The 26,138-nt window shown below is 35.1% G+C and overlaps 1 protein-coding gene and 1 long non-coding RNA gene across 17 annotated transcripts; both read left to right on the top strand.

Annotated features, from left to right (window-relative positions):
* Positions 1-805: 805 nt before the first annotated feature.
* Positions 806-8,302, top strand: LOC123913163. The gene is made up of 3 exons (XR_006811586.1): positions 806-852; positions 958-1,051; positions 8,219-8,302. It is a non-coding gene; the product is annotated as an uncharacterized LOC123913163 (long non-coding RNA).
* Positions 8,303-21,505: 13,203 nt separating this feature from the next.
* LOC123917890 (protein FORGETTER 1-like) lies at positions 21,506-25,010 on the top strand. Of its 16 annotated transcripts, none has more exons than XM_045969791.1 (8): positions 21,506-22,513; positions 22,601-22,724; positions 22,820-22,897; positions 22,980-23,098; positions 23,537-23,620; positions 24,484-24,498; positions 24,623-24,663; positions 24,762-25,010. In XM_045969791.1, exons 1-7 carry the CDS (start codon positions 22,455-22,457, stop codon positions 24,657-24,659), a joined length of 516 nt encoding a protein of 171 aa, XP_045825747.1. In that variant the 5' UTR covers positions 21,506-22,454; the 3' UTR covers positions 24,660-24,663; positions 24,762-25,010. The 16 variants fall into 16 exon arrangements, 13 of the variants coding, with proteins under 13 accessions (XP_045825747.1, XP_045825748.1, XP_045825750.1 ...); XM_045969792.1 differs by having other exon boundaries at positions 24,623-24,675; XM_045969798.1 differs by lacking the exon at positions 24,484-24,498 and having other exon boundaries at positions 21,508-21,842; positions 22,069-22,513; positions 23,567-23,620.
* The last annotated feature ends 1,128 nt before the right edge of the window (positions 25,011-26,138 follow it).

The raw sequence follows: 26,138 nt of genomic DNA, 5'->3' as shown, positions 1-26,138 counted from the left end.
ACATGTATAATAGAGTTATTTATTTGATCATGATTCATATAAAAAAATTAATTTGTTTATTTTCTCATGATTTTTATTTTATTTTTTCCATTTTTGTTGATGTTTTTGTGTGTTTTCTTCTAATGGGTTTGGTTAAGCCCCCATCTTGTAGCTACTCTTTTTCCTTTTTTTATATATATTATTATGAGCACTTGAGTTAGGTTGAAGGCCAACGGGAAGTACCAACCTAGTTGGGAGTTCTTCTGGATCTTTTGATGTCATTATGCTCTTAGTTCATCCAAAAAAAATTAAAATTTTATAAAGTTATTTGATTACCTATTTATATTTTTATTTATAAAATTCAAAGTATTGCAATATAATTTTTAAAAAATAACAATTGTTTTACAAGGGTATTTTTGTCATTTAAATATGTTATGTATCTTATCATATTGTTATGAGCAAGTATGTTTTTAAAAATATGATATAATAGTTATCATGTTTGTTATCTCGTGTGCACCAAACACAGGATAGGATAACTTATGATAACTGTTATCCTGCTGTTATTTTATCATATCATTATCCTGTTGTATATCCTATCTTGTCACTATCATATCCTGCGCACCAAACAAGCCCTAAAAGTTATGATAATATGTCAAAGGGATTGCAAGTATGTTTTATTTCTGTTTCATTTCATAAGTTTATTTGGGAGTCATTCCATGTTGCAATAACACCTGAACTAGATTTCTGTAAAAACAATTATTGTAGGATAAATTTGGAGATGAATACAGGCTTTTCCTTCTAGTCAATCCTGAGGATGATAAGCCAGTGTGGCAGTTGTCATTCCAAGAACTACCTTACAACCAGAGACAACTCGTACTTATTTAACTCCTTCAAAATCGTCGATCATCGTGTTCTTTTTTATTTTTAGCAAATAGTGATCCTCATGATTGTACTTAATGCTATTGTTTATCTTTGTAGTTTTACCTGAGTGGTTTGCTGCTGCATCTTTTGGACTGGTCACAGTGTTTACCTTACTGCTTCGCAATGTTCCTGATTTGCAATCAAATTTATTGTGAGCATTTTTCTTGTACCTTTTCTCGTCATTTCATACTATATATTTGTTGGAAAAATATAACACATAGAATTATTTCATTAATATAAATCAAATAAATATTAGAATAAATAAAATAACAGTATCGAATTATTGAACAAGAAGAAATAAAATAAGATACATAATAAAATAAAATTATAGAACAAGAAGAACTTATCGCATTATTGACTGAGGCGTGCAAATTACACTGGGCTTAAGAGTATTTCGCCACCACAGGTAAGTTACCCGGTGCAGTTGGTCTCATAGTTAATACCCTCCAGGATACAACAGTCACTTCTTGCTAGCACTACACGTGAATTAGCAAGGTCTCATAGAACTACTTTTTGGATGCTTAAGGGAACTTAGTTTATATTACTTATCATATATGTTTTCTCTCTTCTTCACGTTGCACTATATTTTCCTCACATTCTCAAACCCATATATCTCTCTTTCTTCTTCTTCTTAGTACCTTTCTTATAACCACAAAGTCCATGGATACTCTTGAAAAATTATTAACCATAAAAGCCTAGTTATCAGGATTATGATTAGCATAAAACGTTACAATATGAAATAAAAGAAAACTTGCACCATCACCATGCATTTAGTAATATACATTACTTGGTCAGAAGAAATTTAATAATAATTAACATATATAATAATATAAAATAATGTTTAAAATAAATTAAGATATAAAATATCCTACAATATTATCTGTTAGATGAAGCGTATTTCCCTACAATCTTTGTCATGAAATTTTGTTTTCTGTACTGATCTGTTGGCGCAGCAGAAGCACAAGACTTGGTTCAATCAAGCACAAGCTGCAGGCTTAGCAGGCTCAGCAGGCTTGGTTATGCAGGCACAGGCAAGGCAAGCTCATAGGCGAGGAAGGCTTGAGCTTGAGCACACACACAGTTTTGCAAAAACTGTCTTGAACAAGATGAAGCTATTCTTGATTAGTTTTGGTGAAAAGAGATTATGAAAACTTAAGGAAAAATAGAAATTTTATTCATCCTTAATGGGCCAAAGAAAAGTATTTACAAATGAATAGACACTAGTGTATTTATAGGGTTAGCTTGTTCAACAAGTAAGCTTAACCACTAGGCCTAACAAACTACTAACTAACATAGTTAGTTTCTAACAAACTAACCAACTCAAGTTAGTTGTAACTAACTCTTATTCAACTACTAACTAACTAATTCAAGATGAATTACATTTTTAACACTCCTCCTTAATTCATACTTGAATTACAAGCAACCAAACCTAAGCTCCTCCTTAAGAACTCAAACCTGTCTAGTTTTACTGCTTTTGTAAAACCATCTGCAAGTTGTACCTCTGTTGGACAATATTGCACCTCAATCATACCATTTGTCACTTGCTCTCTGATGAAGTGAAATCTGGTAGCAATGTGCTTGCTCCTGCCATATGAGATTGGATTTTTAGCAAGACTTATAGCAGACTTGTTATCGATCCTAAGGACTAGAGGCTTCACTTGTTCACATTTGATCTCTTTCATTACTGAATTCAACCAAATTGCTTGACATGCTGCAAATGTGCCTGCTATATACTCAGCTTCACATGATGAGAGTGCAATCACAGCTTGTTTCTTTGTACACCAAGATATTGCAGCATTGTTGAACTTGAAAACATACCCTGATGTGCTCCTCCTATCAGTTATGTCTCCACACCAATCACTATCAGAATACCCTATCAAAGTACTCCCTGCACTATTTGTACCAATAGGGAATAGCAAACCAAGTTCCAAAGTACCTTTAAGGTATCTGAGGATTCTCTTAGCAGCTATCATGTGAGGCTTCCTTGGATCATGCATAAACCTGCTGATAACACTAACAGCATAGCATATATCAGGCCTACTGTTGCACACATACCTCAATGAACCAACTATTTGCCTAAACACAGTTGGATCAACCTTCTCTTCATCTGAGCACTCATCAAATTTTGTATTTGTCTCTGATGAATTTGACAATGAATTACAGCTTTCCATTTCAAATTTTTTAAGTAATTCACCAATGTACTTCTGCTGGTGCATTACTATACCATCTTCTCTTCTCATAAATTTCATTCCCAGAAAGAATGAAAGTTTACCAAGATCAGACATTTCAAATTCACTTTTGAGCTTATCTTTCACTTTTGGAATTTCAACATTTTTACTTCCAGTTATGAGCAAATCATCAACATACAAGCAGATTATGACAATATCTTCATCTTTAGGGCAATGTACATATACACCAAACTCAGCTGCACATTTTTTGAACCCTATCTGAATCAGAAAGTCATCAATCCTCTTGTTCCATGCTCGAGGAGCCTGTTTTAAGCCATATAGTTCCTTATACAGCTTATACACCATTGCTTCTTTCCCTTTCACTTCAAAACATGGAGGTTGTGACACATATACCTCCTCATCCAGTGGACCATTTAAGAATGCTGACTTTACATCTAGATGGTACAGGCTCCATTTGTTCTTACAAGTCAATGCTACAACCATCCTTACAGTTTTAATTCTAGCAACTAGTGTAAACACCTCATTGTAGTCAATTCCATGCTTCTGTAAGAACCCTCTAGCAACTAACCTTGCTTTATGCTTTGAAATTGTGCCATCAAGGTTCAATTTCACTTTGAACACCCATTTCACATCAATTTTCTTTTTCTTGTCTGGCAAGGCAACTAGCTTCCAAGTCTGATTCTTCTCAATTGACTTAAGCTCTTCTTCCATAGCCTTCTTCCACACATTGCTTTTTAAAGCATATCTGTAATTCAATGGTTCATAATCAGCTAGTAATGCTAAGTGAATGAGATCACCCTCATCATTCACTGCATTGTCTTGAGTAACTTCACAGTCATTCAATCTAGCTGGTACACGTTTGGTTCTCTGAGTTCTTGCAATCATATGAATTCTATAATCATCATCACTTGAGAGATTCATATTACAATCACTTTTTGTACCTTGATTCTAAGTAATGACAGCAGCTGGTTCACTTTCTTCACCTCCATCAGATTCATCACTTGAACTTGGATAAATGAATGTAGATTGTAATTCACTGCTATACACTGGTTCTTTCTCCCATTTCCATTTCTCTTCTTCATTCACAATTACATCTCTGCTGATGTGAACCTTCTGAGTAACTGGATTGTATAGCTTGTAGGCACCAGTTGGATGATACCCTATAAGTATCATTATTTCACTTTTATCTTCAAGTTTGGTTCTTCTAGCATCTGGCACATGCTTATAACATAGTGAGCCAAATATCTTGAGATGTTTCACACTTGGTTTCCTCCCACACCAAGCTTCCTCTGGCACAACTTTCAGTCTCTTTGTTGGACATTTATTCAAGATGTAAGCTGCTGTGAGCACAGCCTCACCCCAGAACTTGTGTGGCAAATTCTTCTGCTTGATCATGCTTCTTGCCATATCTAACAATGTTCTGTTCCTTCTCTCTGCTAGTCCATTGTGTTGTGGTGTATATGGAGCAGTAACTTCATGTGTGATGCCTTGATTAGTACATAAGTTCTCAAATTCTCTTGAGGTATACTCTCCACCACCATCAGTTCTCAAGATCTTAATTGATTTTTCACTTTCCTTTTCAACTAAGACTCTAAACTTCTTAAACACTTCTAAAGCTTCACTTTTTAACTTCAAAGAGTATAACCAGATCATTCTGCTGTATCCATCAACAAATGTAATGAAATACTTGCTTGCCCCTAATGAAGCAACTTCAAATGGACCACAGATATCACTATGAATAACTTGCAATACAGCACTAGCTCTCTTAGGCATCTCAGCTACAAAAGGTTTTCTACTGTGCTTACTCTTCACACATATCTCATATATGGACTTCTTTGTCTTGATCTTAGGCAAACCATACACTAATTCCTTAGAATTTAAATCACTGAGGCTTCTATAGTTCAAGTGTCCATACCTTTTGTGCCAAAGTGCTTCAATCTCATCAATCACTGTGGTAGACATGCACATCATATCTACACTTGAGATTTTACACTTGTAGGTCCTGTTGTTTGACAAGCTGCACATCAAGATCAAGTTCTTCATTTTGTCAAACAGCTTCAGTGCATTGTCCTCCATGCTCACAGAAAACCCTCTTTGCACCAATTGACCTAAGCTGAGTAGATTGCAGTTCATACCAGGGACATATAACACTTCAGAGATGATCACTTTGCCTCCCTTCTTGCTTTTGATCACTATGTTACCAATACCTTCAGCAGCAAGTTTTCTGCCATCAGCTAGCTTTATACTAGACCTTTTGCTTGCATCAAAATTGGTTAACCATTCTCTATGTGGTGTCATATGGTTTGAGCACCCTGAATCAAGAAACCATTCTTCATTTTTCTCACATTCATCTCCTATAGTAGCCATCATCAAGACTGACTTGACATCACTTTCTTCTACTACATTAGCCTCTTGTTGATCTTTCTTGTACCAACACTCATCTGCAAAATGACCAGGCTTCTCACAATTGTAGCATTTCACCTTGCTTTTATCAAAGTTCTTCTTCTTGTTCTTACCTTTGACAAAACCTCCTCCTTTAGAAGATTCAGCTTTGTCATCAGTTTTTGAACTCTGATCTTTAAGCCACTTTGATTTATCTTTCCCTTTCTTTTTATAATTCTTGCTACTATCATCTTTCTTGTTGGTTTGAGCTTGCAGGGCTTGTTGATTCACCTTTTCTGAACCTCTACTAAGTACTTTGATCTCATGTGCTTCCAAAGCACTTTGTAATTCCTCAATTTTCATAGTAGTTGTATCTTTCACATACTCTATAGCTATTACTACATTATCAAAGTTTGGAGTTAAGGATCTGAGCACTTTCTCTACTACCATTTCATCAGTGACAGTCTCTCCACAATTTTGAATTTGATGTACAAGTGCAAGCAGTTTTGAGAAGAAATCACTTACTTTTTGATCCTCTTCCATCACCATAGACTCGTATTGCCTTCTAAACGCCTGCAATTTCACCTTCTTAACCTTGGAACCACCATCATGGTAACCCTCAAGTATATCCCAAGCTTCTTTGGACTTAGTAGATTTTGAAATCTTTTCAAAATGTTGTGCATCACAATTCTGCTGGATATAGAACAAAGCCTTACAATCTTTCTTCTTATTTTCTTTGTATGTGTTTCTCTGATCATTAGTTGGATTTGCTCCCAACTCATCGTATCCATTTAGAATAACCTCAAGACACTCTTGTGCTCCAAATAAAGATTTCATCACTGCACTCCATCTGTCCCAATTCTTCCCATCAAGAATCAGAATGTTCGTACCAAAACCTTGAGTGTTCATCTTGAATCTTTCAAGAAATCAATCTACACAGCTCACTTAGTGTTTCTCTAATTGATTCCTTCACAATTCACTCTTGTTTCATGTGATTGAACCAGGCTCTTGATGCCAATTGTTGGCGCAGCAGAAGCACAAGACTTGGTTCAATCAAGCACAAGCTGCATGTTGGATATTTGAATTGGCTTAATTTTGCTAAAACAAATATACTAACAAGATGTTGGAAAACACGTTACAACATCATATTTATTCAAGGAAATCTCGCGCATTTATGAGAGCATCTGCTATATATGGAAATCCACTTAAAGAGCACGCTCAATGGAGATTTGATCTGATCAGGAGCTTTAAGGATAAGACAAACTTAATGAAATAGCTGGATGACTTATCCTATCTTATAAAGTCCTCAAACACTTTTGGAAAGTCCTGATATATCCTTAATGAAGATTGAAAAAGCATCAGATCACACTTTATGATTCTCAAGGAGCGTCTGAGCATTTGTGAAGTAAGAGGAGCGTGCTAGATCATTATATATACGAAGACCAAGCTCAAGACTAAGCATCTCATTGAAAAAATATTAGTTCACATATTGAGTCTTTGTTGAGTCTTTTATTGTTTGATTGTAATTCTTGCTTGTGGATTCTATAACACGAGTTAAGAAGTAAGTTTATTATTTTAAGGTTACTCCTAAGCTTTGAAGTACGGAGTTTACCGTGTGTGATTCACTTGAAGCTTTTAAGCAAAAGTGAAGTGTTGTCTTGGCAAGTTGTCGCCACATCATTCTTAACATTGTATAATCAACACAGGTTGTGTTGTGTGAGTGGAAGTGAGATGGGATCTCATTTCTAGGAGTTCCTAGGCAGAAGTTGCATGAGTAATGTCGAGGTTATAAGGCGTAAACCAGGGGTTTGCTGGAGGTCTTAGTATAAGGCGTAAATCCTAGGGTTTGCTGGAGGTCTTAGTAACTAGAGCTATTAGTGGATTTCCTTCCTGGATTGGTATCCCCCAGAGTAGGCAGTTGGCTGAACTGGGTTAACAATTACTTGTGTCATTTATTTATTCTCTGTCAGTTTTTTTTATGTTATATAAGATGTGCCAACAATAAGAAAACAACATTATTCACAAAGTAGTTGTTGGGACATCTTAGGCAACATTATTCTAGTGATACCAGAATTTCACTGCAGGCTTAGCAGGCTCAGCAGGCTCAGCAGGCTTGGTTATGCAGGCACAGGCAAGGCAAGCTCATAGGCGAGGAAGGCTTGAGCTTGAGCACACACACAGTTTTGCAAAAACTGTGTTGAACAAGATGAAGCTATTCTTGATTAGTTTTGGTGAAAAGCGATTATGAAAACTTAAGGAAAAATAGAAATTTTATTCATCCTTAATGGGCCAAAGAAAAGTATTTACAAATGAATACACACTAGTGTATTTATAGGGTTAGCTTGTTCAACAAGTAAGCTTAACCACTAGGCCTAACAAACTACTAACTAACATAGTTAGTTTCTAACAAACTAACCAACTCAAGTTAGTTGTAACTAACTCTTATTCAACTACTAACTAACTAATTCAAGATGAATTACATTTTTAACATGATCTAGCTTCATCCACTTCTTTCTTCAAGTAACATGCTGAGAACAGTCCTCACAAATACCTTGTTCATGTACAACACTATTGATCTTTTAGGCTCTGTTTATTTAACAGAATATAATGTTCTCAGTAAATGCTTTAGCTATTAATGAATTATGTTCCACCTTCCATAGGAATAAATCATACAACATCTCAAATGTTTGTAGAGAAATACGCTTTGAGGTTTCAATATTATTATTTCATATAATTGATGTTCCAAGATCAACTGTTGACAATCTGAATTTGTTAAAGGATGGCCTTCCTGGAGTCCTTGTTACTGCACTTGTTCTGGGGGTACACGAACTTGCTCACTTTCTACTCTAGTTGCCCAAAGTGTTGGGAGTTAAGCTTGGGGTCTTGTACTTTGTTCCTAGCTGAGGTTGTATGATAAAAATATTGATCTTATAATACCAATTGTGTGACTATGCGTGTGTCACTAGTACATAAAACACTTTTTACATCTGGCCAAAAACCCATTTTACATCTGAAGCCTGTCAGATGTAGACGCACGAGAAGTAGTAAGTTTACGCGTTTTACATCTGACTTACGCCAGATGTAAAATCAACACTTTTTACCTCTGTTTCGTGTGGCCAAGCTTTCCACAGATGTAAAATCGTCACTTTTTTATAAAAAAAAAATTAAAAATCTTGCATTTTTGTTTTTTAAAATCCAACCCACAGGCCAGCATCCAAAACATAACTTCACAACATACAATAATCAAGAACTGATACATCCAATCCTAAATTAAAAATCAAGAACATGATACTGCAAATATTTTTAGTTTTACAAAATCACAAACCCGATGAATATCATGCTTTTGATTAATCAATAAGTAATTACACATATAAAACTAACAAAATCACAATACACTTCCTAAAGAACCTGATGAATGAAAGAGAGGTATCATGATTTTGATTGCTTCAGTTTTACAAATACTTTTGTGAAACTCTAACATCCACACTCATGTTCAATAACTTGATGAATAAAGAAATGGAACTAGAAACAAAAGGCTGCAGCAGGAGAGACCAAACAACTTTTACACTAACCTGCATTCTTTGTCAATCTGCAGGCATGCTTCATGCATATTGGTAGCTACGCGATCCATCAAAATTTCCTCCGTAACACGGTAATCCAAACTTCCTGGAAATTATGATATTTATTGTTGAGCAGCCTCAATTGAACTAACCCAAGTCTGCAAATGCAACCATATATCCATGAATAAACTTCTACAATATATAATCATCTAATTTTAAACTGATAGCATGAAGGTCACAATTATGATAGTTAGAAGCTAACACTTTAGGCCTGTCAATAAACACACAAAATGAAGCTAAAATTTTAAGGAAATATAACCTATCATTCCTTTAAAAAAATTATCAGGGGATTGCAAATAATGAACACAGACACACACCAGGGGATTGCAAATAAAGAACAAAATGCAGTAGGTATGTGATGGGTTTTGTGTGAATAAAATTATAATAAACGATAAAGAGGTTTGTATTACTGTGAAAAGAACGGAATACAAGCAAAGGAAAATAGAATGTGTTGATAGCGACGGCTGTCAACCCTAAAAAGCTCTAACGGCTTCCCTATCACAAAGTGTGATCTTAATTCTTTTTCTTGCGTAAAGACCTGACCCTAATCCCCTTATATAGTAACTAACTCCCCTACTCCCCTTATATAGTAACTAACTCTGATTGTATCCATCACATAGCTGCCACCTCAGCATCTTTTATGCTTCCTCCTATAAAACCTCCACACTTTGGGCTTATTATCATTCACATCAAGGCCCACTTCAGCATCCCTAACAATTCCCTCCTCCTCAATAAAAGTCTTGTCCTCAAGACTGAAATCAGGGAAGTGTCCTTTGAGAAACACATCGTCCTCCCAAGTAACATCATCATTGGATTTGTGTTTCCATTTAATAAGACTCTGAGACACAGATACTCCCCCACGTGTGATAGTCCTAGCACCAATAACCTTTTCAGGATAATTATCATCATCAGGACCAATTTCTAACTCCTGTGGGAGTTCTCCCTGCACAGAATAATCTCCAATGGCCTTTTTAAGTAGGGAGACATGGAAAACTGGATGTATACGAGATTGTGCAGGTAATTGTAACTTGTAAGCAACTTCTCCCATCTTAGCAATGATTTGAAAAGGCCCATAAAACCTGGCAGCCAACTTAGGATTAATTCTTCTTGCCACAGACACTTGTCTATGAGGTCTTAGCTTCAAAAAAACCCAATCTCCTATGTTAAACTTAACCTCTCTTCTCTTCTTGTCTGCATACTTCTTCATCTGTTGTTGTGCCCTCAACAAATGAGCTTTCAATTGATTTAAAGCTTCATCCCTTTCACTAAGTTCTAAAGCTACTGCTGCAACCTTAGTTTCATTACTCAGAAAACGCATGATAGTAGGTGGTGTCCTGCCATACACCACTTCAAAAGGAGTTTTGCCAATGGAAATATGGTAAGAGGAATTGTACCAAAATTCTGCCCACGAGATCCAGTGCGACCATGTTTTGGGCTGTTCAGAGGCAAAACAGCGCAAATAACTCTCCAACCCTCTGTTAGTGACCTCAGTTTGTCCATCTGTCTCTGGGTGATAAGCTGAACTCATTTTCAACTGGGTTCCCTGTAATTTGAAAAGCTCCATCCAAAAGTGACTGACAAATAAAGGATCCCTATCACTAATGATAGACAAAGGAACACCATGCAACCTGACAATTTCTTTCACAAACAGTTCAGCCACAGATTTTGCAGTATAAGGATGTTTTAATAACAAGAAATGACTATACTTGGATAGTCTATCAACTACCACCAATATAGCTTCAAAGCCTTTAGATTTGGGCAAACCAGTAATAAAATCCAAAGAGAGATCCTCCCAAATGGCATTAGGAATAGGCAAAGGTTGAAGGAGACCACCTGGTGACGTAGCTGCATATTTTTGTCTTTGGCAAATGTCACATGCTCTAACAAAATCTCTGATCCTTCTCTGCATACCAGGCCAGTAAATATTTGTTGCCAGCCTCCTATAAGTCCTTAAAAACCCAGAATGTCCTCCCATTGGTGTTTCATGAAATTCCTTCAGCAACAAAGGAATGGAAGGAGAGTTAGCAGATAACACCAAACGCCCATGATAAAATAATACTCCTTGTTGAACACTATAGCCTGACTTCTCTCCTGGATTTGCCAATACAGTTTCTGCAATTTTTTGTAATTGAGGATCTGTTCTGACTTCTTGCAATAGTTTTTCTCCATCTAACCACGTGGGATAAGACACCAGTGCATTCAATTCCTCATCACCATGGCATCTGGATAAGGCATCAGCTGCCTTGTTCTCTAAGCCCGGTTTGTATTTCACTTCAAATTGGTACCCCAGGAGCTTTGCTAACCAGCATTGTTGATCAGGAGAAGTTACTCTTTGTTGTAGAAAATGTTTCAAACTTTTATGATCTGTATAGACCACAAAAGATTTGCCCAAAAGATAGTGTCTCCAGTGTTGAATTGCCAGCACTAATGCCATAAGCTCTTTTTCATACACAGACTTTGTCAAATTCCCTTCAGATAAGGCTTTGCTGAAAAAAGCTATTGGCTGCTTTTGCTGCATTAACACTGCTCCAATGCCTCTGCCTGCAGCATCACACTCCACCTCGAATGGTATGTCGAAATTAGGCAATACTAAAACTGGAGGTGTGGTCATAATTTTCTTTAGGCGATTGAAAGCAGACATGGCTTCAGGTCCCCATTTAAAATTATTCTTCTTAGTCAACTCAGTTAAGGGCTTTGCAATCTTGCCATAGTCCTTAATGAATTTTCTATAATACCCTGTGAGTCCTAAAAATCCACGAACTCCTTTGACATTTTTTGGTTCAGGCCATTCCCACACACATTTAATTTTATCAGGGTCTACAGCCACACCTTCCCCAGAAATCACATGCCCTAAATAATCCACCTGTGTACAACCAAATTTACATTTATTCTGATTTGCCACAAAACAATGTGACTTCAATACTGCTAGCACTACTTTCAAATGTCCCAAGTGTTCCTTTTCAGATTTGCTGTAAACCAAGATATCGTCAAAGAAAACCAGCACAAAATGTCTCAAATACGGCCTAAAAATATCATTCATTGTTGCTTGAAAAGTAGCTGGTGCATTCATCAGCCCAAAAGGCATGACTAGGTACTCATAATGTCCATTGTGAGTCCTAAAAGCAGTTTTATGAATGTCATCATGGTGCACCCTAATTTGATGATACCCAGCCTTTAAATCTATCTTGGAGAACACTGTAGCTCCAAACAATTCATCTAATAATTCATCAACAATAGGAATAGGGTACTTATCTGGTATAGTGGCTTTGTTTAAGGCTCTATAATCCACACACATCCTCCAAGAGCCATCTTTCTTTTTAACCAAAATCACAGGACTTGAAAAAGAGCTCATACTTGGCCTTATCACACCAGCAGCTAGCAACTCTGTTACTTGCTTCTCAATCTCTTCTTTCTGATGATGGGGATATCGATATGGTCTAACATTCACAGGTCCATGTTCCGGGATTAGCTTGATTTGGTGCACTTGACTTCTTTCGGGTGGTAAAGAAATGGTCTCTTTAAAAACTTCAGAAAACTGACTCAACAATTTAGCCATTTCCTTCTGCCCAGTTGCCTGTTCCACAGCTACATCCACGTGATTAGTCCACCACCACTCGTCACTTCCACCTCTGTGCTTATCCTCCAGAAAAGAGTTTAAACAACTCTGCTTATCTTGCATCTTACTTTGAGCCTGCAAACTGATTGTTCTGCCCTCATGTATAAACTGCATAGACAAATCTTTCCAATCCATGACAACCTTGCCCAAAGTACTCAGCCATGACACACCCAAGACCACATCTAACCCACCCAGATCCAAGACCAATGCATCCACTTCAAAAGACTCTGATCCCAAAGCAATTTGAACTCCTTCACAAGTTCCTTGAGAAAAAACTCTATGACCATCACCAAGCTTAATGGATTTAGCAATAGTTGGAGTCACAGGTAAACCCAAAGCAGTAGTGACATCTGGGGAGATAAAGTTGTGGCTAGCACCACTATCAATCAACACCACCACTTCAATCCCAGCTATTTTACCACAAATTTTCATTGTGTGGTATTCACCCATACTGCCCAGCACACCCAAAAGCTTACACTCTGCCTCGATTTCTTCCTCATCTCCTTCAATCTCAGTAGCTTTGAGACACACAATTTCTCCATCTTCGTTCACTTCTTCTCCTTCACCAAGTATCAAAACACGCATTGAACGCTCCGGGCACTTATGAAGTGTAGGGTTGAACTTTCCCCCGCACTTAAAACACAGTCCCTTCGCTCTTCGCTCTTCCACTTCATCGTTTGGGATGCTCCGAACTCCCTTCCATCGAGAAAACGAAGAAGAACGTCGGTCGTTTTCGCTTTTACGTCCTGTAGAACTCATTGATAAGGTGGAATTTGGGCTAGATCCAATAGAACCCGATTTCTGAGACGGATTAGTCCAACCCGGGTTGGATCGGGTCAAATCCTTATGGGTAGAGTTCGGCCCATTTCGCGATTTGAAAGAGAATCCATTAGCTTCAGTCTGGCCCATTCTATTCTTACCGTAATGACGTGTACCGTCATCGTCTTCTTCCTTTAATTCGTCTTCCACATCCTTCGCCACCCTCATAAGTTGCATACGATTCTGAGGATTCAAGGTTCTGACTCTTCGACGAATTGGAGCCTTCAAACCACTCATGAAGTAACCCAGGTACTGCTCTTCAGGCAAACGACCAACCTGAGAAGAGAGAAGTTCAAATGCTTCAACAAATTCTTCCACTGATCCGGTTTGGCGAAGAGTAGACAACTCCTCAAACGGATTCTCCAAACGACGACCACCATAGCGCGCGATCAGGGATTTTTTTAGCTTCTTCCACGATAGTTCATCCTCTGTTTCCATAAGTAAATTGAACCAGTGTATGGTTGCTCCTTCCATACTCAAACGTGAAAGCTTAACACGCATATCATCAGGAGTGTTCTGCACATCAAAATAGATCTCTGCCCTTGTGATCCATGCCACAGGATCGTCACCCTCAAAAATTGGTAGTTTCACCTTCTTACCAGCCAAGCGTGATTCGTTGTAAGACGAACCTCCAATGGATGTTTCACTCTCCGGTGAGGTTCTCTGTTTTCCCAATTGCTTGCTCATCTCACTGATTGCAAGACTCTGGGTCTGCATCTGCGCAACCAACGATTGCAGGGTAGTTTGCACTTCATCAATGCGTCCTTCTAATACGTCAACACGATCTCCCATTGTTGGTTTGTTAGACTTTTTTGTCATCTACAATCAGAACAGTGTGGGTTTTGATCCGGTAGGTCGGACCAATTGATGGGTTTTGTGTGAATAAAATTATAATAAACGATAAAGAGGTTTGTATTACTGTGAAAAGAACGGAATACAAGCAAAGGAAAATAGAATGTGTTGATAGCGACGGCTGTCAACCCTAAAAAGCTCTAACGGCTTCCCTATCACAAAGTGTGATCTTAATTCTTTTTCTTGCGTAAAGACCTGACCCTAATCCCCTTATATAGTAACTAACTCCCCTACTCCCCTTATATAGTAACTAACTCTGATTGTATCCATCACATAGCTGCCACCTCAGCATCTTTTATGCTTCCTCCTATAAAACCTCCACACTTTGGGCTTATTATCATTCACATCAAGGCCCACTTCAGCATCCCTAACAGTATGCATTCTTAAGTCTTATTAAGGATCCATCTTAGAGTTGAGAACATTCAAAGTTTAAAACAAACAGAATCCAATAGGTAAGGTATGCATTCTTAAGTCTTAACAAACAAAAAATTGACACATTAATCAAATTGACACATTAAGTCTTATGAATGCATGATAATAAGTTATAAGTTATAACTATAGAGACCTGCAAGGGGAAACAAAAATGGAGGAAGCAAAAAACAAACTAAATAAGTCAGAATCATTGCAGAACATTACAACAAAGTTAATGACGCTAAAATTTTATCATACATATAATGGACATGCATGAAATTCTATTTGCAATTATCTTATAGTAATTGTTGTCCCTCCCTACACCTTTGCAGAAACCATAATCCTCTAAAAATAACAACAAAAAAAAAAAATCAGAACAAAGCAAAAAGTGAGAATGAAAACATCAATATTTCATAGGTAAGCCGCTGTCCAGGCATGCAATTATCAAAATTTATAAAGTGCAATTTAACCTTTAATCCATCTATAAGCCGTCCAGGCATGCTTCCAACATATGTTCTTCTATGTCCTCTAATATCGGCCTCATCCTTGACTCCACCAGGGGATATGCGGATAAACTTTCTTCCCAAAGCAGCAGCAATAGAAGATGCCAATGATGTTTTCCCGACACCTGGTGGCCCAACAAAGCACAGCACTGGACCCCTTGCATCTGGTTTAAGCTGTGATGCATAAACACTAAAATTAGAAACACGTTAAATTTTACAATCCAGTAGATACTGACAGGCACAGTAACAGAGTATTTAGCAACCTTGCGAACTGCTAGGTATTCAATAATTCTTTGTTTGACCTTCACTAAACCATAGTGATCACTGTCCAGTCGCTTTTATGCAGCTCTTAAGTCCATTTCAATCTCGTCGCTGGCCTTCTGCCAGGGCAGATCGGCAAGAAGATCAAGGTAAACTCGCGAACTGTTATACCCAGGTTGCTGAGGCTGCATTTTTTAAGCCTCCTGAGAGAACAATTATAGTAAAATGAACTGATTGTCTCTACGAGGTGGTATAATCACTTTGATAATGACAATATCTGGTATAACATATAACTATTTAACATATAACTAGTGTATTACTGCTGTGAAGGAAATCAGAAAATCTATGCTACTGTCAGTTTCCCTCCTAAGACAAACTGTGATAATCACCTAATAGCTAAATGTAGTATATATCACGGAATCATCTAAGTCTAACTACAAGTGATGACAACTTTAAGACTAAGATAATTACCTACACAATATTAATTTAGGGGTAGATTTGAGCAAGTGGTGTTGGAAAGTCCCATAAACGCAATAAATATTGCCCGTGCCTTGGCGCTGCGCCCCGAAAACTTTTATATTTTCAAGCGTAGCATGAGGCAATATAACCAATATTTAACTAAACAGGAAAAACAATTATTCAATATTGAAAAAGGGGAAGGATGAGAAACAAACTTAATCATAATTAGGCTCAATAATGAGAAAAAATATAAAACAAAACTGACTCATTTATAATATTCTATAACAATCTAGTAATATATTATATAATTGTTAATGAGTGAATTCGATTGGAAAGGAAGGACACCAAGAGTTATGTCTTCCCATCGAAGAATCACGAGAGTTTTTGAAGATCGTCACAAATGCTCCGTGAAGAATTGATGGAGAATCGCAAGAGTTTGAGAAGTCTCATAGATTCTGTGATTTTGGGAGAAAAATATAACTATATAACTATATAACTATAGGAATTACAATAGTAATTTTGAAAAACCAACAACCACATATATGATTTTTAAGTATACCTGCAAGAGCCTCAATTATGTGAAGAAATCCAGCAAAACAAAGTTGACACTTCCTACCAAGTTGACACTTCCTTAGCATAAAAAACTTTGAGATAGCACTATGGGTTTATGAGAAGTGAAAATAGAGTATTGCTGCCCTGTATAAATTAGAGAAATTAAAACACACAATGATAATAAAACTTGTTAAAATCACAATTAACAGTAAAGCAGGCACAGACATACCTAGATCTATATAAACTGCAAACTAAGGCAGAGGATAATAAAATTGAACAATACCACTAAACTCAAAAACCTAGATTAATGGATACAAATTGAACACAAATAGAACAATGTTATACCACTGAACTCAAAAGCCCTAAATTATAGAATATGGAAATGGAAATTGAACACATAAACTCAAAATCAAACAAGAGAAGAATCCAGAAATTAACAAGAGAAGATTCCATAAATGGAAGACAAAAATTAACATAATTAAAAATTGAAGACACAGGGAGAGAGGGAGAGAAAGAGAGAGCGGTGAAACCTTCGTTGAGGAAGAGATATGGCGGCGACAAAAGGAACTGCGGTGGCAGAAGCTACGACGAAGACGAACAAAGGCGAAGAAGAGCTAGGGCGAAGAAAAATTATGGCAGGGAAGAGGATCTGGGTTTTGTTTTGAGGGAAATCTAGGGTTCGAGAGAGTGTGAGAGAGAGAACGAGTTCTAGTTTTTTTTTTTTTTTGTGTGAAGTTTATATTAATTTCCGTTCAAATAAAATAAAAAATTACATTTAAGACGTTTTACATCAAAGCATATAATGGGCCAGATGTAAACATATTTTAGACAATTTTCACCATAATTACAGTATTGCCACCGCGTTTAGCTTTTCATCTGGGGATATTTTGATCTGATGTAATAAGTTTTGTCTATGTATTTTTCACATCAAGTACAATTGAAACCAGATGTAAAAAGTACTCCATATTACTTTTCACATCTGACATCTCTTCCACTGATGTAAAACTCTTTAGTAATATGTCATATTTGTACTAGTGTGTTTTATAAATATATTTTATTTCTTCAATTAAAAGTAACTGACATAATATTAATCGAATTTCATATGTAAACTATTTAGAGTTGCTTAAAAAATATATATATAAACTATTCAGAGAATGCATATAATTTAATATGTTATGGAATGCTTTCAAGATTCAAATGGACACAATTTGGTATTGGCCAACTATATTTTTCTTCATGTTTTCTCTCCCAACCCCCCTCAATTCTTTTCTACCCCCTGAATTTTCATTTTTGTCCTTGGGGGTACTGCGGTTTATACGAACCGAAATAATATGACATGCTGATAAATTTCGGTAACCACTTACCGAAATCTGGGACATTTCGGTTCGTAGGTACCGAAACAATTATTTCGGTAAACTGCTACCGAAAATGGCCTAATTCCAGCGACCAACGTACCGAAATCTATCACATTTCGGTTCGCAGGTACCGAACAAGCTGACGTTCGTTTTCTGTGTACCGAAAACGCTAATGTTCGGTTCGCAGTTACCGAAATGGTCTAATATTTGGCTTCGGTGAATATAAACCGAAGTTTTTTGGCAAAAACGTTTCAGACCGCAAAGGGCAAATTTGGATTTTTGGGAGGTATAAAAGAAATGAGGGGGGTCGGGAGAGAAAACATCATTTTTCTTTGGTGACATGTACTGTTTTTGATGTGTAACTATAAAAGAAATTTTGATGCCTAATTTGGTGGCAGATACTCTTTTGGTTCAATTACAAGGATACGAAGCATAGTATCTAAGGAGCTCAGATGTTGTTGATGTTCACACTACGGAATTCTTAAACGCAATTACGTCATCTAGACTTCCAAATCATATCATAAAATTGAAGGTTGGTGTGCTAGTTATTTTATTATGAAACCTTGACCAATTTGCATGCTTGTACAATGGTTCGATTGGCGATTACAAAAAGGGGTAGATGTTCTTGAGGGAAATGTGATATCAGAAAATAACGTTGGTGATAAGGTTGTTATACCTCAATTGTCGTTGAAACCTTCTGATACTAGAATTCCATTCAAGTTTCAAAGCAGATAATTTTTTATTTTTATTTTATTTTTTGACGAAAAAAACAGATAATTTCTATTAGTGGTTTCATTTGCAATGACTATTAATAAGTGTTTTTCTCACATGATCAATTTTATCTTGTTGTATCAAGAGTCACTTTTAAAAAAGTTTAAAAATTTTATTAGCTAACGACGGTGCTAATAGCATATCTAATGTAGCATGAAAAGAAGTCTTTCTTAATAACATCTCATCTTTTAGATTTTAGTAATTTTATTATCATATAATTAATTAACACCTGTCAAAAAAAATAAATTAATTAACCCACTAACAATATATATATATATATATATATATACACACACATTTTATACGATTCAATGATTGTGATCCATGCATATTTACAGATAAATAGTCTAGTTGCTAGCTAGCCATCAAGTTAGACAAAATCCAAAAAAGTAAATTAGTAAAATAATTTAAACAAACTTTTTATAAATAAATATGCATTACAAGACATCCTAAGAATTTGCTAGTAACACCCAATTCGAAGAAATCATAATCAAGAAGCAAAAATATCCTTTAAAAAAAAATGTCAATATTCCTACCCAACACGCATAATCAGAAGAGGCCGTAATGAATATAAAGTGGGTTTGGGCCACAGAGAGCAACCTAGCTGAGAAATTGTTAAATGTACCCCAATATATCTGCTCATCTACTCCTCAAAGAATAACAATAGAAAATAAATCACCAATGTTCTCCTGTTTTTTGTATGAATAATTTTAGTATTTTTTACAAATTTTTTCACTTCACTTTTTCACTTTCACTTTTTCACTTTCATGCTTCTCACCCCATCCGTTTTAACTAATCTTTAGAAACTAAATTTGGTGTAACAATAGCAAATTTACACATTTTTTATGAAAAACACCACCTAACATATGTATAAAGGTACATGTTAAGAAATTACATATAATAATTTTGTCTCAAAAGTTGCGTAACAATTTTCTAAATCTACAAAAATTGTTTTTCAAAATGTACAATTTCTACTTTTGAATTTCCTAACACGTGTTTTTAGGATACAGATTTGCCATACCATTTTTATATTACCATGTTATAAATATGATATTTTTACTACCATTTAAAGGCGATTTATCTTTGCATGGTGCAAGACCTAAGTTACTTGGTCACATTAGAATTGGTCAGACTTGCAGATTACACTTTTGCGGAACAAACATAAAAGCGAACGAACTTAATGTTTGAGAAAGTGAACATGCCTACTATTGTGGATTGAAGATACTAATTTCTTTCTTAAAAACCTACATTGTTAAGAGTAAATTTTACATAAAAAGGTCTACTAAAATTATAAATTCTCTCTAAAAAAAAGTTTAATACTTATTATGTTTATTGGTAGTGTGCGAAGAAAATATGTTATTATGTTTTTCGGATTAGTAAGGTAATCATCCTCTAGAGCATATTTACAATGCATATATATATATATATATATATATATATATATATATATATATATATATATATATATATATATATATATATATATATATATATATATATATATATATATATATATATATATATATATTCTTTTTTATAAGGATCAGAGCATCACCAAGGAATTGCTGCAACCGAGAGCGATAGACTTTCCAATTGAGATGGAGAGAATGTACTCCTACTCCCTTTCAATCGCCGATGTTAAAACATCGAGGGCGTAGACACGAGGAGAGGTTGACTCGGCATGTCTATTGTCGAGGAGTATCAAAACTAGAGGAACATCTGTGTAATGGATCTACCAAATGGGGAAGGCCCAAAAATAAGTGAGTTAACTTTGGCCCAAGAATGAAACATCAAGGTATGAGTTATGCATATATAATTTAAGGAAAGTAAGTGAATAGGACATTGAATATGTAATTGAATATGTAATTGGTGATTAGTCATCTTCTATCTCTCTCTGAATTATGTTATTCTTCTATGTTACTTTCTATTGTACTAGATCCTTCTATTGAAGTGATCCTTCTTCTTACAGAAATAATATTTCAATCATTATCTTTCCTTCTATTTTGTTAGTATCATTTCAATCTGCCGTAAACTACTACAGCAGATGTTCCTCGAGAGGAGTATAATTTAAAGAATAAAGTAAGAATACACATATAATTTAACATGTCTATTGTCTAGTGATAAAAAAAAAGTATTCTATGCCATTAAAAATATATAGGCACCATTAAAAATCTTGATTGCAATACAAAAAAAGTAGTAGTATTTTGTGTTAAAAAAAGAGAAAGAATAGCAGTATTTCGGTTGTAATAAAAACTAGAGGAACATTTTCCAAAAAAAACTAGAAGAACATCTGCCATAGTTTCTTTTTCCAGTTAAATAGTCTAGTGGCAAAAAAATTCATTTTAAGGTGGATAAGTAGGATGATGGAGGTTCGAACCCCGACCCCCTGCATATACTATAATGCAATATCCTGTCGATTTCACAATTTCGGCTATTAATTTGATATTAGACAATTTAACTTATATAGACAATTTCAAACAATAAATTAATCTCAACCATCAACTAAGATCGGTGGCAGTACCATACAGTCTAACGATGAGGGAAAATGATAAAATGGTAATTTAATTTAATTTCATGTGGAAAACAAGAATAAGACACTACAAGAAAATATCAGATTAGCTACCAAAATCTTGCTATAGATATCTTTTCAAGTTAACTTGTAGTTACTTAGCCACAAATTTCCCTTCATCCATTCATTCCTTCCGGAATGACAGTTTCCAATAATAAAAAAACATTGTAATGTATTTTTTTGGCAAAATAAATTAAAAAAAATAACATTTCCTCAAAATAAATAATAAATAATAATAAAATACATATTTTCATTAATTTAATTTCCTTTTCCCCAAATTTCTCTCTCTCTCTCTCTAACCGTTTTCGATTCCACCAACATTGCGCTCGCTCTCCATCGTCATTCGTCACCGCCGTCGCCGATTGCTCTCCGTTGTCACCGCCGTCGCCGATTACTCTCCGTTGTCGCCGTTGTCGTCTCTCATCTCACCACCGTTGTGAATCGTGCACCACCGTTGTGGCTCATCTCACCGGATTTAAAAGTGTTCTCGATCTAATCTAGCTTTCGATCTACACTGTATCATCATCAAGCTCTCAAATCTCACATTGACGTTCTCATTCTTCCTTTCTCCATAGCTTTCGTGGTAAATCTCACTGGTATTGACGTTCTCATTCTTCCTTTCTCGTACTTTTGATTCACAAAATTGGATAAATTTGCCCAATTCTGAACCCTAATTTCAGATTATCATTTTTAACTTGATACTTTTCTTTGATTGAACATGTTTTTGGTACTTTCTTAGCTTGAACTCTTTTAATTTTCGGATTTCTATTTCCAATTTGCTTAATATCGTGCTTTTTTATTCCATTCAGGTTTGGGAAATTGTCAGTATTACTGTATTACTTTATTTTGTTCTTGGTTGTTGATCATTGTTAGGAGAATCATACGACGAAGATATGGCGGAGACAACTTATGTTGAAGAGATAACCTAGCTAAGGTTGCAACCATAAAATAAACTTGTGCTTTAATTTTCATTTAATTTTTCAATTGTGCTCTAATAGTTTTGTAGTTTTTCTAATTGTGCAATAAATTATTTTCTAGCATTTGAAATAACTTGTAACATGACATGGTATTGAAGCTTGCACTTCAGCTTGGGTCATCTATCATATCTAATAAACATACTACTAGAATATTAGAATACATTTAGTTTAGATTATGTGAAGCATGCCATAGTTCACATTGCATAATTTTTGTTTCTATGCCATATTTCACTCTTCTCAACCGGATTTTGGGAATAGCTCCTGAGACTCAGAATAGGTTTGTATTTTGTGAATGAAATGATTTGATGCTTCTATTCTACTTTCAGCATTTTGTTCTATACACTATCTTTTGCTGTATCAACAGGCTATTTGAGTTATTTGTGAATATCTTGGATCTTCTTGTTCAAAAAGCTCGGATTGAAGGTAACCTTGACACAGACATTATTGACTTGAAAGCTAATGTCATTAAACTGAAAAGGACTCCAAAAGTATGTATTTATGTCCTAAACTTCTTGCTGCCACTTATTTTCATATGTTACTGTATAGAATATTTAAGACTGAAGATAACTTTCCTTTGGTGCAGAATGTCTATGTTGATCAAATGAACGGGGCTTCAACTGTTCTGTACACATTCATCTTGGATCGTGGGGTTTCATGGGAGGTGTATATGCTTTCTCAGATGTCCTAACTAAGTTTTGCTTTACTCTTACATACATATTTTGCTGATATCATTTATGCTTCAGTTGGAAAATACCATGCTGAATGAGAAGCAGAAAGCTAGATTTGGCTCATATGGTGATGGCTTCTACAAGTCCAAGAGGGAATGGTTGGGAAAACGTCATGTAATTTTAGCATTTCAAAGGTATTGTTTATGGTTTTTTCCGTACTTGTTTATATAATGATTTGACTTCAATGAATGAAAGTTTATTTTGTCCAGCATTTATATAATCTCTTTCCCATTGACTATTTATTGCCCAACATTTAGTCCCATGTAACATTGTATGTTTTATAGTTGGAACTTGCTGTAAGCTTGAGTGGCTCTTTTCTGTCACAAACATAAAATTACACTTGAAGTATTGCTCTATTTTGTTTGCCTCACTTGAATCCTATACATTACATGTATCTTTATTTCTTTGTTATTGTATTTATTGGACCCTTGATTACCAGAGATAAAAGGATAAGGGCTGAAAGGGATAAATTTCTTACTAAAATAGATACTAAGGATCAGAGAAATTAAAGTTATTTTTATGTGTATTTTGCATCTGGGATTTATTTAGTCTCTCGATTTCTGAATCTGTAGATATCATTATGTTTGTTGTTTCTGTTCCAGTTCTGCTCCGGCTATGTATAAGATAGTTCGTCCCACTACCAGAGAATCACCTCGGTATGTGTTTCAGTTACTTGGCCTTCTTTTAGTTTAATTTTCTTGTTTACCTATTTTCACTTGCAATTGTAGGGATATGCATCTGACAGAATTAACTAGAAAATATTCAAAAGTTTCATCTTTAGAGGCGGCCAATTTACTAAGTTTGTATATATTTAGTGTAGTTTTAAAATGTTATCTTTGACATAGTTGTTAATAGTTTTTAATTTGAGAAAATAAGAATTATCTAGTTAGATACTTTTGTTGTGTTATTTTTAGAGATGTGGGAACTGTGGCATCACCTAATAATTCCTTGCATATGACTTATCTTGTGTTTTTGATTTTGCAATTACTCTAACCATAGATAAGATGAGAGCAGTGAAATTATTCATGCAAGTCATACTATTAGAAAAAACTGAACTAATAATAAAACAAGCATAAGGTTCCTTTGCAAATCTAATTATGCTAGTCCTAGATATTAGAAATTGGTCAGGATTGAATAAGGGCAAATGGGATAAGATTCCACTTTTACACTCTCTTATTAATCGAAATAGGTCCTTAATTAAGATGGTTGATTATGTTTCTCTTATTGGTAATTTACCCTTAATCGAAATTGGTCATGATTGAATAGGGGCATGAATTCTGAGTAAATATGTGGTTTTAGGTTCTATTGTGTGACTGAATTATGGTATGTTTATTAATGCTGGGTTGAAAGAATATTTAAACTTTATATTCAGTTCATGGTAGGTGCTCTGCATTTCATTTCATTTATTTCATCTGCTGCTTCGATGTATTTTGATTTGTAATCAATGAAATCAAAGTGCTGTTTATTTGATTTTTTTTTTAATACTAACTTTTACTTGTAATGTTCATCGTGTTCATAGGAACTCAATGGACTGGTATAGTAACAACCATTGCAATTTTTTTTTGACGAACCATTGCAATTGAAATGCTTAAATCATGCATGGTTGAATCAGTCAATAGCTCTTTCTCACTATGTGCTTTTAACTTTGTATATCATAGTGGTCCTGATGACAGATTTGCTCCAGACCTGTTTTAGCGAGGTTTGCATCTTGGTATTTTAATTTTAAATGAATCAGTTAATAACTCTTTCTCACTATATAGGTTCACTTATTAAAATACTTCATTTGTTTACTTCCAGGAATTTATTTCAAGACATCAGAAGTGTTGACTGCTAAAGCCTAAAGGTGTCAAGCCAACAAACAAATCTTTGTAGATACCTTTTTATATCCTTATGTTGTTGTTTGAAGTAGTATCTAGAGGAATAGCGAACTTTCAGTATATCACACAAGGTTGATTACAAAATTATGCAAGGGCTTGTTGCGTCTTAATGCTAAACCCTCTGAAAATATTTAGACCTCATGTATTCATGTTAGAAATAGATTTGGCATGTGGAAGTATCATTCGAGTTGTATTAATTATGATTAAATTTCACTCTACAATTTAGCCTAATCAGTTTTTATTAGAAGAAATTTATGAAAGGGCCTGATAATATATGATTAAATTGCAGTCTACAATTTAGCTAATCAGTTTTGATTAGAAGAAATTTATTAATTATAAGAAAAATTCTAAAATGCTTGGATTTTGCTGCGATATCGCTAGGAATACGTAGCTAGAGATTTATTGCAAAATCGTTGTGACAATATCCTAGCGATTTAGTTAGGAAACACAAACTTTTGAACATTATTTAACTAGGTATTAATTGGGAATTAGCTAGAATATTCTTTATATTAGTTGCAAATTAGCTAGGAAATATTTTGATAGGTGATTTGCCGCCCAATCCATGCTACGACCTATACGACAGCTAATTCACAACAAATCTGTAGCTAACTCTGTTTTACTAGCGATTAGCTACGAATTAACTACAAAATCCATCGTAGCTAATCCTATATTTTCTTGTAGTGAGAAAAAAGTCCCTATTATACTACTCGGATTAGAAAAGAATAAGTGCACTTAGACGTGAGTTCTTTCTCACAGGGTTTTGATAATCCTTATCCCACAATTAATGAAGTAAAATTAAAATGTGAAAATGACATTGCACTTGGCCATTCAAAAGATACCTCAATTCACTGAATGGAAAATATAGTACTAGTATTCAGGAAAGGTTTGATTTAGTTGTTGACTAAACTCTCCTTTGTTTGTTGCTGCCTTGCATTTTCCTTTCCGTCTTTATCATTTTTCTCCATTTCCCATTACTCTTATATGTTGATGTTGTTTGGTCTTCCAAAGGAAAAAATTAAGACAAAACATCTTGACAATTAATTTGTCACCTTGTTTCCAGGTACTTATACTTTTCCTGTTCCCACTTCCAAACATGTAAACTTTATTGTAGGGTGCTCCATGTATAAATCACAAAGTTTTTTTTTTTTTTTTGACATATAATCACAAAGTTATTTAGTGAATATGTTTTTATTTATTATTGATTAAAATGACATTAATGACCTTTTATAGTAGTGTATTATTTTTTTTTGTAAATTGTTGTCCAATGACTAAATTCATATACTTTAAGTGTGGAGAA

Source organism: Trifolium pratense, linkage group LG3 (genome assembly GCF_020283565.1).
Source record: "Trifolium pratense cultivar HEN17-A07 linkage group LG3, ARS_RC_1.1, whole genome shotgun sequence".
NCBI classification, from domain to species: domain Eukaryota; kingdom Viridiplantae; phylum Streptophyta; class Magnoliopsida; order Fabales; family Fabaceae; genus Trifolium; species Trifolium pratense.
The sequence above is the reverse complement of the archived record's forward strand: the minus strand, read 5'-3'. Positions and strand labels throughout refer to the sequence as shown.

What these genes read in the sequence shown, in the direction of transcription:
- LOC123917890 (XM_045969789.1), top strand. Translation starts at nt 22,455, where the DNA reads ATGCCATATTTCACTCTTCTCAACCGGATTTTGGGAATAGCTCCTGAG. An exon ending in GCTCCTGAGACTCAGAATAG is followed by an intron (nt 22,514 to 22,600) that starts GTTTGTATTTTG and finishes CTGTATCAACAG; the next exon opens with GCTATTTGAGTTATTTGTGA. An exon ending in ACTACCAGAGAATCACCTCG is followed by an intron (nt 23,621 to 23,692) that starts GTATGTGTTTCA and finishes TTGCAATTGTAG; the next exon opens with GGATATGCATCTGACAGAAT.